At 43.2% G+C, this 18,424-nt stretch overlaps 1 protein-coding gene across 1 annotated transcript in view; it reads right to left on the reverse strand.

Moving 5' to 3' along the window:
- Positions 1–6,051: 6,051 nt before the first annotated feature.
- FSTL1 (follistatin like 1) overlaps positions 6,052–18,424 on the reverse strand; it is a 52,722-nt gene continuing 40,349 nt past the window's right edge. Inside the window, exons 7-11 of the mRNA XM_038582959.1 lie at positions 16,216–16,334; positions 14,575–14,687; positions 14,159–14,269; positions 11,273–11,349; positions 6,052–8,827 (exon numbers count right to left, since the gene is read on the reverse strand). Coding sequence (XP_038438887.1) covers positions 8,783–8,827; positions 11,273–11,349; positions 14,159–14,269; positions 14,575–14,687; positions 16,216–16,334 — 465 coding nt within the window. The 3' untranslated portion in view covers positions 6,052–8,782. The remainder of the gene's footprint in view (positions 8,828–11,272; positions 11,350–14,158; positions 14,270–14,574; positions 14,688–16,215; positions 16,335–18,424) is intronic.

Here is an 18,424-nt window from a genome sequence, read left to right on the forward strand (position 1 = left end):
GAGAGGAGTAACAGCGTGTTTGTATGTTGATAATGAACAAATGGAGAGGGTAGAGTTGATGTAGGAGGGAGGGAAGAATTACTGAGTAATGTCTCTCTGTAGGCAGAGGGATGGGGTCTTTGCACTGGGAGAAGGGTTTGCCCGGGTAAGATTATGTAAAAGGGGTAAGGCAGACTGTGTGGTGAGAAAAGTGAATAGTATGATAGTGGGAGCTTCTACCCCACTAGTGGGGGTGGTGGGAAATTCTCATCTGTTGTTTCTAATTTTCTTAATGAAACAGGAGGCAAATCATCGCTGGATGTGAGGCTGAGGATGATGGTATTGGAGGTTTGAGGAGAAAGAATGAAATCGTCATCTAGAAGAGGAGGTGTGAATAAAGAAACATAACTGGCTTCCTGGGCAGCACTGAAGGTACTTTTGAGGTTTGTGGTAGTAAATTGAAAGTGATAGTACTTAGTGTGGTTGTGTGTTTTTCTCCAGCCACACTCAGTTGCTCGTGTGTGGGCACAGAATGGGAGGAAAATGGGGTTAACCAGACGTTGGGGTTTTGCCTTGCAAGTATGACAAAGGAAGACAGATATGTGCTAGCAAGTGATGATATACTTAGTCATAGGATCTAAGCTGGGTTAGAAAAGGGAAAGGTTGTAAAGCAGAGGAGGAGACAGTGAGAAAGCAGTAGGATCGTTGGGTTCAAGGTCCTAATGGCTGCCAAAAAATTTTTAGAGTCGGGTACTAGAGATAGTGAGCAGGAGGGGTAGAAAGTAGTGGTTGGAGAGTTTCAGTGCTTGAAATTGAGATAAGAGAGTGATTGTGGTTATTGCTAATGACAAAATCTAAGCTCTAACCATGGAGAAGGTGGGTAAGGTGAAAAGGAAAACAAGTTCCTTGGAGGAAAGATGGTCAGTGAGTTGATCATACATGAGATAGTGACACCAAGAATTATGACAGAAGTAATGTTGGACAGCATGGCAGGGCCAGCAGCTAAAATCAAGGAATCATGGTGGGGAGCAGTAGAAGACTGTACATGGAAGGGTAGTGAACAGAAAAGTCTAATGGGATGAGATTATAAGCTAGATGTGTTTAGAGAGGAGGGAGAGAGAATGATGTAGAAGCCATATGAGAAGGAATTCACTTACGTCAAGTGTGTGAAGGATGTTAGAAAAAAACCAGTACCACTTGAAAGGACTATAAGGGGAAGACATGTCCTCAGAGGAAAGACTGAAACTATAGAGTTCCCCTATTTTGTCTCTCATAGGCCTATATGTCAAAGTCTTGTTTCTTTATCTCTAATTCTGTTTTCGTTATAAGATTTGCTTTCATTTGAATTTATGTCTCTCACATGTTAAATGCTCTGAGTAGCATTTAAAAATCTTAACTGCAAAATAAAAGACAATTAAAAGCCTGGCGAACTATCTGTGTTGTGTATGTTTTATTGATGTGGTATTTCAGGGACAATTTATTGGAGAGTACAGGGTAGAGCAGGTTTCCTCCTGGCCACTTTTTCCTTTTTGGTAATGATAGTACATGGGCACTTTACTAATACAGAGGAGGACCTGGACAAGGGACATCTTCCTAAAGCTGATTATGGATGGGATCATTATATTTGTAAAAGCCATCTCTGGGCATTATTGGACAAAGGCTATGGAAATCTTGGAAAGTCAAAGAAAGAGTAACTCTTCAACTTTTCTAACTTTCCCAGTTGATTTAAGCTTTATTATTCCTAAGTCTCACCTTCCAATCTCTCCCTTCTTTATGCTCTTTGCACAGATTCTCCCTTTCTGTTCCTTTTGGAAGTGGTAGAGGGTAGAGGATGGTATCAGTCCTGGGCCTTGGAGGGATCAAGATTAGGTTATAAGAGGGGGAAAAAGCATATAAGAGAAAAGCCATCACAGAAAACTCTAAAAACCAGAGATTAAAAAAAAAAAAAAAAAAAAAAGAACCAGAGATTTTAATTGGCTCACAACCCATTTTGTTGGATCAGCAGATTCAGATGATAAAATAATTTCAGTGGAGATAAGATACATACTGCTTCTCAAACCTCTGTGTAGAATGTCATAGGAAGGCACAATCAAGTAGATTGTGATCTGCATTTTGAAGGTAAGTTTTCCCCAGGCCAACGCTTTGAGATGTGTGCTAGAGGTTGTAGGGAACCCACAATGATGGGCATGCCTCTTGGATGTCTCATCTCTGGGGAGACCAAGTTGGACTGGGGATCACATTTCAGGGAACTTCAGAGGCCTGGCCTGAACTTCACCCACATATTGTTAAAACGACAACAATAATGCAACTGATGGATAACTTAACTCTACATCTGAAACTAATGATATACGATTAGCCAATATATTGGCTAATTGAATTTAAATTTTTTAAAAAGTGATTGTGTAGACAGTTATTAGAACTAAATGAAGGAACTTATGAATTACTTATATGTACTCAGCAATTATATAATAGTTTTTAAAATAAAGGGAAACATTGCAGGAAGGTAGAATGAATATGAGAGGGACCCAGGTTTGAATTCTGACTCTGCTCCTTGCTAGCTGTTTGGTCTTAGAAAAGTTCCTGAAATTTTATTAACTGCATGTTCCTTATCTGTAAAATATATTTTTTACAGGGTCATCATGAGAATTTATGAGAATATATAATAGGTGGAAAATAATTGGTAGTAATAATAATACCTGACACTTACATAGCAGTCTCTTTGTGCCAGGGACTATTCAAAAAAATTGTATACTCATTGAATTATATGCTCATTGAATCCTCAAGAAAAGAAAAAGAATGAGTTAAATACTATTATGATGCTACTTTAAAGAGAAACCAGACAGGGAAAGGTTCAATCACTTCCAGAAGTGTAAAAGGCCTGGTCAGTCAGAGCCAGGATTTAAACCCAGAAACCTGGTTGTTAAACATATTGTCTCTCAATAAGGTATTAATCACAAGAACATTGTTTGGGTATAGGTTGATTAGAAAGAAGTTGAGACATGAGACTAGAGATGACTGGCATTTATGAAAGACAAAGAGTATGTGAGAATATAATATTGCTGGCCACCAGCTTTAACTGTGGAATCCAGTGGAAGAATTTTGGAACAGACTTTTTGTTTTGAGTGGTCCCTGCTCCTTGGAAAATGACAAATTCTGCTGACTTGTATGATTTAAAACTAGGCTAGGAACTAGAAGGATAAAGTCCCTTTTCTTTTGAAGGCAAAAATTTCCTTTCAAGTATGTTTCATCTTTTTTGATAGTTTTATACAAATTTCTTGGTTAAATATTATATTTTTACCATTAACAATCTTGTCTCTTTTTTTCTTGACAATACATTCTTTTTTACAGGCCCTGATTATTGTCCAGTTTCTGGGTGTTTCATATCTGACCACAGCAGGTCAGATAAGACCTGTATATGCCAGTAATAACCATCAGGTGCATTTCTTGTTCTTTTCTCCTACATGCATATAGCCTGTTCTCCAGCAAAGTTATACTACTTTATTTCATACATGTGTGGTGGTTCCTTCTCAGTTTTGTCCTCTCCAAAGAATCCACAGTATCATTTCCCATCTGAATTGTCTACATGCTGTGTATGTGAATCTCATATATGAATCCAGCCCATTATGCCTTTCTTCTGTGTATACTTTTTGTTAATGATGCCATGAGGAAGCAGAAGAAATCTACGAACCCAAAGTTTTGCAAAGAGTTCTCTTTTTCCATGGTGGATCCTCCCAACTCAACATTTTTTCCCTCACTTACACATTTCCCATAGACTGTCTTGTCTACACAAAGGAATACTATCTCTACACTGTCTATTCCCGGATTTGCACCTCCAGGCCAGAGCTCTTCCAGAAACTGCCCACCTGTTCACAAGGTATCTCTATTTGGATGTCTTAGGCAATTCAGATTCAACCTGTGCAAAACCTAATTCATCATTTTCCATTCCTTCTTTCCTACCCCAACCAAGCACCTTCTCCTGTTCCTTCCCAATCTCAGGAAATGGCATGACTATCTACCAATTTGTCCAAGCTGGAAACTTGGAGCCATTCTTGACTGTTTCCTGTTCTTTAACTCCCATATGAATTTTCTGGTAATCCCCACTGCCTATTATCTCAATTCAAATAACCATATTTCTCACCTCATTCCTGAAATAGCCTTCTATTCAAGCTACTATTCCTAGGTCTTACCACCCTTGTGAACAGACAGAGAAAATAACAATATATGAAGAACTATTACAAACCAATTAGAAAAAGACCAACAATCAATAGAAAAAGGAATTAAGGGTATGAAGGAAGAGGACAAGAACCAGTAATTCATAGAAAGATGCTTAATCTCACAAAGGGAGTAAGAAAATAAGTTTAAAATAAAGCAACAGTGGATTACCATTTTTCCATTATAGGAGACCCAAAGTTGAAAGACACGTGGTTCCAAAAATGTAGGTAAACAGGCATCAGTGTATGTATTTTTGGTGCGAATGTAAATGGGTGCAATTTCTTTGAAGGACAATTGATAATTATAAGCAAACTTATAAATGTACACATCTTCTAAGAGGATGGATCTTTTAATTTTATTTTCTTTGACACAATTCTTTTTTACCATGTGGGTATATTACTTTTTCAGTAAGAAATGTGTTAAATAGTTTTTTAAAAATAGCTTCTGTTGAAAGGAAGAGTCTTCATTAGGGCAGCAGCATGATGCCTCCTGTTACATCATGGCACAGCCCCCAGCAGCAGTAGCCCTGGTTTCCCTTCACGTCACACACCCATCCCATTTACTTCAGGGCTCTGATGGCATCTGCTTGGAGCTACCCACTTATCCTTTTTCTTTCCTTCCTCCTTCCCCTTATTTCAGAGATAATTTAAGAGGACTGATGGGAACTTGATACAGGTACTCCAAAACTAAAGCTTATCAAAGTAATTTGTATTAATTTACACAAATCATAATACTACATTTTGACTACAGGAAACTTGCCATCTGAAGCTTCTTTCAGGCTATTTTTTTTAAAGATTTTATTTATCCACGAAAGAAACAGAGAGAAGGCAGAGACATAGGCAGAGACATAGGCAGAGGGAGAAGCAGGCCCCTCGCAGAGAGCCTGATGCGGGCTCAATACCGGAACTCCAGGATCACCCCCTAAACCGAAGCAGATGCCCAACCACTGAGCCACCTGGGCGTCCCCAGGCTATTTTTAATTCATTTTCACTTCCTAACACATACATACTGTACTAGCAATGTCCCAGAGCATGGTAGAAGATTGGGAGAGGTCAGCCAGAATTTAAAAGTGGTTGTGGACAAGGTACTCTTCAAATTGGGTTTAAAGTTCCCTTCTGAGAATAAAAATTTGAAGAATCAAATTGATTATGAGCCCAGGAATCTATAAGTACTAACATAACCAGGGGTTGCCTTTTAATATTTGATTAGCATTTGAGTAATACCCCCAATCCAATCAAGGTGATCTGGCTCTAATTCCAGAACAGCAAGACTTCTAAATAGGACTAAATGAAATGGACTAAATGAAGGACATTTAGGACTAAAATGAAGAAAGCTTAAACCTCCTCAACTGGAATGAGCTCTTTTGGAAGATAGAATTCTTGGGGGTGTCAGACTTGAACAGGGAGGTGGAAAGCAAGCATTGGTCATGTGTCTCCAAGATGAACAGGGCGTTTTAACCAGCAATAGAGTTCATTTGGATGTGTTTACCCTTACAGGTTATGCATCAGGTGAGAGCCATCAAGGCTGCCCAGTCAGAGCCTGGCTCCCTGGGCCACTTGGCTTCTCAGTTTTACCTGCAGCCTGCCTCACCTGGTGTCATTTCACTCTTAAGACCTTGGGGGCTTTCGGGGCCATTTAGTTTAACCTCTTCCCAATACAGGAATGCTTCCTGACTTCTCATCACTTCCTACTCCGGCCCCACCATTAAGGATTCTTCTAAATAAACTTGTTCTATTAGTCCCTGAGTAAGCCTGCCCTCCCAGCTGCAGATTAAATTCCCGGATTTTATCAGGAGAAACTCTTCAGGCCACTCTTACGGCTACTGAATGAAGGCCAAATCCACTCTTATAAGGTAAATGGTTAATATTCTCACAACAACTTTATTTGGTCTTAATGGGGGGGGGGGAAGGAAAACAATACAATGACTATTTTAATTTCTTTATTTATCAATAGTATCCAAAAAAAGGGGAGGGGGGAGAAAGAAAAGAATCAGGAGTTACAAAAACAAGTTAAATGCAATATGGAAGCCTACTAATACAAATACATTTCACAAACACATAGGCAACAGAAACATGTTCAAATTGCTTCTTGAAATTTGATTATTTAAAGACAAGTGTAAAGGAAAGACATTCAGATTTGTCCACATGGGCTTACTAGCAGGTGGAGGAGCCCTGCTTTCCAAAAACAATGATGGAGTCCAGAGTCATGGCATGTGAGGTTTGTTTCCATGAACACTGAATCCTAACAGGCGCCGTAATACGTTAGTAAAATCATATACACACTGAGAAAGCCCAAGGAAGCTTGCAGTCTAAGCCCTGTGCTTGTAGAGAGCTGGAGGAACTGAACCTGATTTAATCCTATTTGCTCCATGCAAAGCTCTATGCAAGACTCCCCAAACTAGGCTATTTAGCAGCTTTCCATGAATGGTCATCAGATTGTGTGATTCTGTGGTGCAGACAAAAGCGTCCCTGCTTACAGGAGAATGCAGATCGCTCTAGGGAAATCCATATTGCAGGGTAGGGCGGTCTTAGATGGCAACCACTGTCCTAAATGTAACTGGTGAGGAGACACTTTGGCTTCTTGCTTTAAACAAACTGGTATTCCCACCCTCTCTCTCTCAGGGTCCAAGGGCCGGCAAAACTCAGTCAAGGTGTGCTGCTGGGAGTTCTCCAAGGCAACCGGACAGGGAGGTACATTTCAGAATGCACAAGTGGGGCTTGAAGAGAGCTTTTAGGGAATGTATACAAAAGCTCAGAATTCTAAACAAAATGGAACATTCTCCTTTCGAAGGAGAACAAGGAAACTTGTTTAGAAGGAATTCCACATTGAGCACAACTTTCTCAGAGTTGCCTGTGCAGTGCAATCTATGTAATTTCCCCCTCATGGTCTGTAATCTGCCTCCTGAAAATGAGATCTTGTGTCCAGTTTTTAATCTTAGTTGTTCCAAATGCATCTTAAACATGGTAAATAGTGGGGTTAATACTCAGAGTCCCAAAAGACAGGAATGATGGACTTCTCCCCAGTCACAGTTTGAACACTCAATTTCCATTTTTTCCCTCCTCTTAAAATGTGAAACCATCTTTTATCCTCATCTTGAAAGGGTAAAGCTATTTCTGTTTCCAAGAAAGTTAAAGATGGAGCACAGAAGTGAAGGCAAAGTTGGGAGTGGTTCTCTTTCCCATTCTCTTCCTGGACAGACTTTACCCGAGAGGGCTGTACATCGCAGCACAGCCCAGGCAGCCATCCAGACTGAGGTCAGATTTGGTCATCTTGGTTTTGGCCATCTGACCCTTTTGTTGTAACAGTGAGGTTTCATTTATCCTAAGAAGGAAAATCATAGGAACCTGTACTCTTCTGGACCAATGATCAGAACCACAGAATTTATAATTTATCAAAGTGATAGGTTAATGCATTCCTACTTGCTCAATGAGGAAAACAGAGGCCCAGAAACAGGAAGAGACAGGGCCAAAGTCACTCTCCTAGTTAGTGGTGGATCAAAGGGCATATTAATAGGCACACATATCCGAGCCCTGCTTGGCTGCACTTGTCTCCATCCTTTGGAATACTGATTTGCATGAACTTATTAGAATAAATGGAAACAAATTAGCTTTTTGGACCTTAAAAGGTTTGTACAGAGACGGAGACGCTTTGTATTCCCCTGGCTTCTGTCTGAGGCACCCGCTGGTAGACTGCTGATACACTGGAAGCCAGGGGGACAAAACTCTGGGCTGCATCTAATCTGTTGGAAGGTGGGAGGAGTCTGGGTTATAGCGGTCCCTGCACCAGAAAGAACCCCAGACTCTCCCATCTCTGAAATGGTAGGACTACTGAAAAATAATTACAAAAGCTTAATTTCTAGTCAAGAAAATAAAATACTAAAAAAAACAACAATAATATAATGATAATAATTGAAGAATGAAGTCAACTTGCCAAAAAACAATTTTACAGAAAAATAGCACCTTTGGTAAAAAGTATTTCAAAAATTTGGTTAGGTCTCTAAGGGACTCAAAGTATACAAGTATCTGCATCATTTGTGTGCACCCTCCCAGAAACTCCAAGTCTAAGGGACACCAGATAACTAGAAGGATATATCTAGAAGCAGTGGTTGGGGCCATGAGAAGCACAGATGCTGGAGGTCTATTATGCTGATGGCAACAGGAAGGGCTGGACGCAGAATGCGTTCCTCTCCCCTGAGCTTCCCAAACCCCACCTCTGGGGCAGCCTGCAGAGTTCTCTCTGGCATTGCCTGCACTACCCGCAGCATGTTTATAGCTGTGGCAGACTGTGGTTCAGATCTGGGTCCGCTCCTCTCCCAACCCTGATGCAGTATCCTTACTTGTCTCCAGCCCCTGAGCACCATTTACAGTTGCTCTCAAAGCACTCCTAGAAATGAAGGCTATGGCCCTTCCCCTCCTAGCTGGCCGCCCCCATTTCCTTTATTGCAAAACAAATAGACAAAATAAAAACTCATTGCTATACAAACAAATACTGGTGATTTGGCGATTGTAGCAGACACTTGCATATATTGGACTCAGCGCTGAAGTGGAAGAGAAGGTGCCAGACTCTGGACACCTTCCCAGATGCCTCCTCTTTAGATCTCTTTGGTGCTCATTTTCTTGGTCTTTTCAGCTGTTTCCTTTGAGAAGCAGGAGAAAAGAAGCATTGTGAATTATTAAAAAAGAAATCACTGGCATCTATCTAGTCCTTAAGATTTTATACAGTATTGACAGGTACATGCCCCTGCTAATATTAGTTCTGTTTACTTGTCTGTCTCTTCTGTGGATGAGAACAACCTGAGGACAAAGATCATGTCTTATTTTTGACATGGTCACACCAGGGCTGTCACTGAATTAAGGGCTGACCCTATCTGAATGCCTATGGAACAACAGGTCGACAGGATTATCCCCAGTTTATTTTATTTTAATTTATTTATTTTTAAAGATTTTATCTATCATGAGAGACAGAGAGAGAGAGAGAGGCAGAGACATGGGCAGAGGGAGAAGCAGGTTCCCTGCGGGGAGCCTGATGCGGGACTCGATCCCAGGACCCCGGGATCACAACCTGAGCCGAAGGCAGACGCTCAACCACTGAGCCACCTAGGCGCCCCTAGTTTTGCTAGATGAGGGAAGTCCAACAGAAAATGCCATATGATTTCTGTTATGATGGTATATGATTCTAGTATATGATAGAATAGTATTTACTATACTATAGAATAGTATATGATTCTATTTGTGTACGTGCAGAACAGGCAAGCCTGTAGAGTTAGAAAGTAGATGAGTGGTTGCCAAGGGCTGGGCGAAGAGAGAATGTGGAGTCATTTCCAATGGGCCTGGGGATTCTTTGTGGGATAATGAAAATGTTCTGGAATTAAGCAATAGTGATGATTGATAATCTAGTGAATATACTAAAAACCACTGGATTGTATATTTTAAAAGGGTGAATTTTATGGTATATAAATTCTATCTCAATAAAAAAATTAATTAGGAAATAAAAAACAACAGTGCCGGGCATCCAGCAGACACTGTTGGTCTCCCGTCCGTAGCCCCTTGCCTTTAACATTTCTAACTGGCATGGCTTCTTACTGCCAGCACCTGCAACTCTTTGCCTGAGGCTTTCTCTGGCTGCTGGAGCCTGCTCTGCCCACACATGCTGGCAGGCCAGAAATGCCAGGGAATTCATGTTGCTGGTGGCAGCCCTTGCCATTGGCAGATGGGAGTCTGTGGAGGAACACCCCCGCTCGCTTCCCCCTCAGGCATGGGAACTCTGTCCCCAAGCTCCACAACAGGACAAGCTCCACACGCCCACAGTGGTTACATGCCTGGATATACAATCTTTATTGCTTCCTTCCCTTCCTGGGCTTGCTTCCCAACTCCCCTTCTGGTGTCTCCTAGGATTGCTAAATCAACTATTTGTACTCGAGTCCTTGCCTTAGTGTCTGCTTTCTCAGGGAACTCACATAAAACAGAGACCCAGAAAAATGTAAGCTATTATAATTTACCCCCCCCCACACTGTCTACTCTGATCATTTCCCCCACCCCAGAGGGAAGGAATTTCTTTTAGGTTCTTTTTTTCTTTTATGTGATCAGACTCTTCTGGAGACTCAGAGCTGATGAAATACGGAAAAACAGAAGGCTAGGAGCTTCTGCTTTGGCTTAAGAAACTGACATGAGGTTTCTATGTTATCAGTGACAATAATGCCAAAATGCATATTAAAAACTGTCAATGAATATGAGCAATTATTTTTGAGCAATTAATATGAATAATTATTTTCAAGTCCAATACTTCATGTCAGTAGTTTAGCAGTTCTTGTGACTGTTACATTCCCTCAGAACTTAAGGCAGAGAGAAGGCTTGTATACCAGACCCAGTCTACAGACAGGTGACCTGAGGCACAAGGTCCTTTGTTCACTACATGGTAAGCCAGCGGGAAGACAGGCCTCAGAGCCTGCACATCCAAGTTCCCTCTCCAGGCCCTTCCCCAAGTACGGCCGTGAACTGCTATTCTGCCGAGAGCCTTCTCCCCAAGAAGGCCTTTGACTTAATGGCACAGAACCTGAATAGGATTCCTATTTATTGTCTTCTCAAGTCTCCAGGACACAGAATCTCTAAGTTCTCCAGGTTTGTCAATCTCAGGCTGTTTTCTAACCATAACCAGCTTGGCATTTAGCTGAAATCTTTTCTGCAGTGGTCCACTTTCACTAACTTCCTGCTCATGGCTCCGAGCTTGGAGTCTTCGGTTCGGGTCTGGGCATTGGTTGTGACAGGGAAGAGTAACAATGCTTCAGCCCCTGCTCACTTGCAAGCCACTGCCAACCTATTTGCAGATCACCACCTGCCTAATTCTTACTTATAAAGCCATTAACCAAGTTGTGGCCTACATCTGCTAGGACCTGCTGGACCCTGCAAGGACTCCATCAGGGACCCGTCTGTATCATGATTTGATACTTTGGGTTCATCATTCAGGACTTACTGTATGGACCAGAGTAACCCCTTGGTCTCCTGGAGCACTAGGCAACATCCGAAGAGTGGAAGGGCTGAGTGGCAGGATCAGAACCTGAGCCAGTATGGGGGCTGCAACTCACCTGGTGCTTTTGGAGCTCCTGGACATATCTGGTCATTTCCTCCTCTGTCTGGGTCTGGGTCCCCTTCTGATTCTTTCCTGTAAGAATCAAATTTCAGAGCAGTGGTCACTGAGGGAAGCCAGTTCAAGATTCCCCCAATAGCAGGCGCCTGGGTGGCTCAGTCAGTTAAGTGTCTGCTTTCCACTTAGGTCATGATCTCAGGGTCCTGAGATCGAGCCCCGAATCGGGGGGGGGGTCCCTGCTCAGTGGGGAGTCTGCTTCTCCCTCTACTCCTCCTCCCTGCTCATGCTCTCTCTCTCTCAAATAAGTAAAATCTAATAAAATAAAAAAAGGATTCCACCAATAACCACATTTTAGGCTCTCAATTTCATCTCTCATTTAACCAATGGAAGGAATGGTGAACTGCCTGCATTTCTCTGAATATGAAGGGTCCCAGGGCAACTGACACCTTTGTTCACACCCTGTGAACAAAGCAATCTCCTTCACTATCCTCTGGCCACTCCTATGTCTCCTTTCACTCCTCTGGCACATCCATGCCAGGCACTGGCCCTGCAATAAAAGCTGTGGGGGTATCTGGGTCTTGACTCAGATCTTCTAGGCTAGCGAGGCTCAACCATTCACACAGCCGAAGTATCTACAAAACTTTTCAAGATACAGTTATTTAAATTCCACTTTTAGATTCTGATTTAATTGTTGTTGGGCACCAGGATTTTATAAGGATTCTAAGTGATTCTAATGTGCAGCCAGAGTGGATAACCACTGCATCTAGCAATGTTGCCCAACCTTACAGGGTGACTAAAACAAAACAAAACAAAACAAAACAGAATTATCTTAAAAATGTAGGTTCCTCAGCTGCTCTTTTGTGGATTCTGATTCAGTAGGTTTAGGATGGAATCTGTATGTTTACCAAGCATAGTGTTTGCTGTTAGGAAACATCACTCTGCCATGCCTTCTTGAGTTTGGCATTAACCTGCCCCTCAAGGCAGTTTCCTAGCTCTGACTCTACTTGGCTTCACATCTTGATGCCCCCCTTTTAATTTTTTTTTAATTTTTAAGATTTTATTTATTCATGAGACACACACACAGAGAGAGAGAGAGAGAGGCACAGACATAGGCAGAGGGAGAAGCAGGCTCCATGCAGGGAGCCCGATGTGGGACTCGATCCCTAGTCTCCAGGATCAGGCCCTGGGCTGAAGGCGGCGCTAAACCGCTGAACCACCCGGGCTGCCCTTGATGCCCCTTTTTCTTTGTCCCCTTGTAATTTATGATCTAAGACCAGACTACCTTTCAGGTACTGACTTTGGAATGCTGCCCCTACAGTGTCCTCTCAGATCATGGCCCACACACCAAGACATGCTCACCCTGGGGCCCCACCATCTCCAGTGTTCTTTATACCCACACAGGGCCCTGAACCGGGGCCATGCAGAGAGGAAGGGCTGTGAAAATGGGCATTGTCCCATGGAGGCCATCGTTTGGCTTTTGTCTGATGCATGTGTTGGAGCTTATAACCCAGATGATCATGCTTATTCTGTAAACCAGCTACTTAACAATTGCCTGTGTCTTAGGAATGGATGGTTACCTGTACAAAGGCAGACCAGGAACAGTTAGGTGTGGAGAGCTACTGCAGGGGCTTTTGGGAAGATAAGTATAGGATGCTTCCTGATTGAGGCAGGTTGGGTAGTATTTTGATATGTTCTCATTTGGCTTCAATAGCTACTGTGTGCTTAGCCTAGCTACCCTAATTTAGTTTTGATTTCTAGCAACTTCTAGGATTTCTAGTATCTAAACTGCCTCTTCCTGCTCTTCTATTTGTCTCTGGAATTGTCTTGGCTTCCTGCCTTCCCACACTGAGAAGAGACTTGGTCCTGGGGAGTGAGAGACTAGGGATGCCCTGGTAGGACTGAGTTGCATTTGTACTGTTGCTGCTGCCTAGGCTTCTCATCTAGAAGGACCTCTTCTGACCTCTGTCTCCCAGTTACCGTCTAACTTGACCTTCCTAAACATGATCCTAAGATGAGCCTGTTCTTTCTTATCTCAGTTTTTTAAAGATATAATTTTAAACTCACCCATCTGGTATAAATTTTGGGGTTGGTTCCTAACAACTGACATTTCTTCTCAAACCCCATGTGCCTCTCCATTCTCAACCTGGCTTCACCTTTCTCTTTTATCTAATCTTCATCTTTTGTCTAATCTGAATGGTGCTTGTTTTTTTCCTGTGACCTGGCTCTGATTCAGGAGTTTCTTCTGATCTTTGGGATCATTCCAACATGCCATGTGGTTTCTGCACTGGTCCACCCAAACTGTCTCTGATTTCTCTCTCTCTCCAACCCACCCTAATCATGTCTCAATTTTTTTTTCTTAGGGATAACCCAAGTCTGTTAATTCAAAGAGGGCCTAGAAACATTTGTCTTTTTCTGCTGAGTATGGACAGCAAGGTGGGAGTCCTTCTGTCTTCCAACCACCTGAGTCTTTTACATAGATGATTTCCTCAGCTGTCCTAAGGATTAAGAAGCTGTCATAAGGTCATGCGTTAATATGTGAAGTGCTGAGAAGAGTGCCTGGCACACAGTTCTCACTAAGCATTTGCTTTCATTGTTATTATTATTCTTCCAATCTCATCAACATTTGATCTTGCCCTGCATTTTAAACCCCTCTTATACGAAGTCTCTGGAGTGATTTTTGAACTTAATGGATTTGGCAGAAGTGCTGTGCCCTTGATGCTGCCCACTGGGCACTCTGACGCTACAGGCTGGAGGCTGTTACTTGCTCCCCAGCTTCCTTGCTTCTGGCCACTATGCTCTTCTCCATCATCCCCACTCTGACTTTTCCTATGTTGAGTTTGCTCTCTTCTTGCCATTCCTTCTTTCTGCCCTAGGGACAGCTCACCATCACAGGTCATGGCTGTGCAGACCCAGTTTCCACAGGCACAGACGCAACGGTTACAGTCCACCTCGGTCTCTGCTCCATCTGCATATGTCTCATCCTCCAAGGCACATTCTGTTGGCATCGGAAATAAGAGGCAACAGTTTAGAGTGAGGGTGGAACAGGACATCTTGGCTACCGTCTGTGCACTTTGCTTCTGCTTATCCTTCAGATGCAACATATCTGAGTGAATGACGCCATCAATCCAAAGATTTTTGAACCCTAACCTCAGCATGTAAACGATGGACTAGGGCCCAGTCTAGAATTGTGGAAGGAAGTTTTCTTATCAAGCTCTGGAAAATTCCATCAAGACTCTCTATCTTGGCCCTCCCCAAATGCCCCCATTCCCTACAACTCCGTATTTCTTAGGTTAAGCATACTCTTCTCTGGAGGATTGAAGGTCGGGTTGAGACACTTCAGAAACTCTTGGAAGCTGAGTTTCCAGTCGGCATTTTCATCAGACAGTTCAATGAGAGCATCAACACAGAGTCCTCTGGAATAAAACATAGGAGAAATGTGTCAGCAAGAACTCAGCTTCACGCCAATGGAAAGGAACTAAGCATCATGTTCACATACACATGGGGCCCCCATAGGAGGCCAAGGGGTTGATTGTTAACTGAGGAACTTTCTTTACTGCCTTCCCACAAGCATCATCCATCTTGACTCCTATGAGCATCCAACCTTTACTTTGTTATGCTTGATGTCAGATCACTTGTGTTGTTCAAATATTCCTCCCAAGAAGACTAAAGTTTCCTGAGTGGTTCTGTCCACTTTAATAGACGTTCTCACTGCCCACACACCTTCCATGAGCAATTGCCTTTCCCCAATGTATTGGGGTCAACCAAACTAGGAAAATCAAAACAGAAGGGAGATTGGGGTGCCTGGGTGGCTCAGTTGGTTAAGCATCTGCCTTCAGCTCAGGTCATGATCCCGAGGTCCTGGGATCCAGCCTTGCATCCATCTCCCTGCTCAGTGGGGAGTCTGCTTCTCCTTCTCCCTCTGCCCCTCCCTCCGCTCTCTTTCATTCTCTCTGTCAAATAAAGTCTTGAAAAAATCAGAATGGAGATGAATAGGTGATAGGAATGGAATATGTGATGTAAAGAATATGGCGTTCAAGCAGGCATTGTCACTATCATTATTCTAGAAAGAGAAACGTATGTTCAGAAAAGTTTATGGAGCCACAGTTCCCTCATGCTCCTCTTGACCTGGATTTGAGCTCTGATCCAATCACCTCCTATCCAAATGGCCTTGAGCTAGCTCTTCAACTTCTCTGAGCCTGATCTCTCATCTGTAAAATGAGGACAGGGAGCCCTCCTTCACTGGGATGTTAGGAAGATCAATTGCTGAACTTCTAAAATATTATCTAATTTCAAGTTATCAAAATATGAAGGATTTTCAGATATTATACTGTAAGGTCATGAACTATTACTAAGAAAAAAGTCATTCTAGAATCTGGGCTTCATGCTTTCTACTTCTTCAGAACAAAAGAGGTGCTGTTCCTATTTTTAAATCTTGCTGATGTACTGGAACCACATCGGAAATTTCTCAGGGATTAGTTTTTATTAATATTTACTCTGGAATGATATCAGAAAAGGATAGGGACACGCTCTCATTTGTGACAATTAGGATTCTCTATGTGAAACAGCACCAATTATCTTAAAAATCAGAACTAAAGCTATTTTTGATTCGCAGTTAAATAATACAGTAATGTAATTCCTTCAGAAAATTAACCATTAAAACCTTCCCCACGATACTCAGCAACACTTTTGCTCTGATGTGACCTTGATAATTTACTTTAAGATTACATCATATTCCTTGCAAGTTCTGGCCAAAAGCAACAACTATTTGATCAGATACCAGGAGTGCTCAATATATTAGTTCATAATGTTCACAAAATAGACCAGGACAGAATTCCTATTTGCACTGTAGCTCCTTGCAGATAGGAAGGGATTCAAATCCCCTTTCCTATCCACCCAGCCTTCACCTTGTGGACCACTCCTTGATCCCTCAGCTCCACTCACCTAAGCAGCTTATTATTCTCCTGGTCTGCATAGGTAGTGATGTTGATGGCAGTCTCATTCTGCTCCACAAATTTCAGTAATTCACTGGAGTCCAAGCGAGAGTCACCATTATCAACGTTCTAGAAAGGGGATGAAGAGATCTTTCAGGAACATTTTGTAGGTCTGTCTCCCACTCAGCTTGGCCCATCTTTGGTTCATCTTGCTCTCGATATACTCTGACCCTGCCCTGGCCTGGCCTCAGAGCTACAGCAACAAAGGCTTGAAGACTTGAGAAGGCACTCACTCCTCAAGACATACAAGTGAAAGTGTGTGGGCAGAGGCCATGGAGGGCCTTTCAAACCCAATACCTTGCTCAGAAGGGCGGCCGGGGCATAGGCCTGTGTTACCCAAGCAGCCTTGGGTGCTTGAGGGCACTCTGCAGCCTCCTCCCTGACACTGCCCTGCAGACATTCTCTGCTTAACATCTTGGTTCGGGCCAGCCACCATACGCTGTTCTCATACCTTAATGGACTTGTAACAGGATGCATATCTCTAACAAGCTGCTTGGCAAGAGCAATGCAGGTGACTCTCAGAGTTCACTCTGGGAGTCACAGGACCACGTTTTGCTGCTTGATTTCCCTGGTCTGCTCTTGTGCTTAACATCTATACCGGTACCTCTAACCAAGCATATCAGTGAGAAGTCACAAGCAAAGGCCCCAAATTGATCACCTGCAGGCAGAAGATAGGGGACCCCATCGCAGGTATGTGCACAGGTCCTTGGCTTACTGAGCACAGGCTGTCCTCATGATCCAGCTGACATCCCACAAGCACAGGATGAGGGTACAGTTAGCTCAGGCATTACCCCCCTCTTTGGCAAGATAGTCCTAGACCAAAGCCATTTGGGACTATTCAAAATGCCCAGGTCCCAGCTGCAGGAGGAAGGTGTCGATTTCAAGGTCTTATCAAATTCTAAGTTGATATGGCTGCTCTCCTAAATAGTTCCAATGGGGGGAAAATGTTTTTTAAAAAATTCTTTCCCTAGGCTGCCTCGTACTGCTGCCTTGGGAGATAACCAGCATTCCCATGTTACTTTCAAGGTGGCTCCCCAGGTGGTGTAAAGGCTTCTGGAAGAAAAGTCGGTCCAGTCTTCCTGGTAGAAGGGACTCCCCTTCCATGACTGTCATGGGTCACATGCATTCTACTCTAAGGTTGTAAATCTTTCCATGGTGCGTATAATGACAGGTATGTATAAAACAAACTATGTCAGCCCTTCCTTAGTACCTCTTCATTCTTGTCCCAATTCCTAGCAACAGGTCTCAGATGTTTTCTAGTCACTATGCATTCACCCTGAGGAAATTGCCCTTCACCTTGTGAAGGTTCAATTAACTAATGGAGAGAAATGATATAAGGTTGGCCAGGTGTCATTCTTAGCAGGGCAGGACTTTCTTGATTTCAAATGTTCTAAGTGCTAGACAGACAGAAGCAATTCTCACGGACTCCAACGCCATCATGGCCTGAGGAGAGAGTGAGCCTGAAGACCTGGTGCCCTATGGCACCTGGGGACACCAGGAGCCTGTGACACATGGGCCAGGCAGCTCCCAAAAGGCAGTGCTGCGTGCACACACTTCATATTCAGTAGAGCCAGAATCCAGGCCTAAAGCTGAGAGGAGAGCTAGCCAGGCCTCCCCAGGCCAGCTCTATTGTGGAATCCACAGGCCTCCACCAGCCACAGAAATAGCCTGGATTGCCTGGAAGGCTCGCCTAGGGGGTCATGAACTTGGATCATGGATCAACGTAACTCGCTCGGCTTCTGTTCAGCCAACCAGTGACAAAAGGCACAGTACCTCTGTATGCCTGCATTCCCCAGCTCTATCTACACTTGATGTAACACCCCTTCCTTCTGTGTAACTGTAGGGTTGTAGGAAGGCAGGAATACGTGTGATACAAAACTAAAAATGTTTGGGCTTAGTGCAAATTTAGAGACTATTCAGTGGATGGGCTACGTCAGGCACTCGCTCACACACAGCACCTATGGAGCTAGGGGACATGACACCAGAGTAAGGGAGGTAAGTCTGGCTCCACTCGTGGCCTTGGCCACCAGGGGTCTGCCACCAAGAGTCCAGCGTGTGTATATGACGTGGCCATGACAGGTTCTCTCTACCTGGGTCTGTTACATGTTCACCGGAGAAATCATGAATGAATCACTAGGTAAAGTGAGAGTCTGGTTTTG

Source organism: Canis lupus, chromosome 33 (assembly GCF_011100685.1).
Source record: "Canis lupus familiaris isolate Mischka breed German Shepherd chromosome 33, alternate assembly UU_Cfam_GSD_1.0, whole genome shotgun sequence".
Classification (NCBI taxonomy): Eukaryota; Metazoa; Chordata; class Mammalia; order Carnivora; family Canidae; genus Canis; species Canis lupus.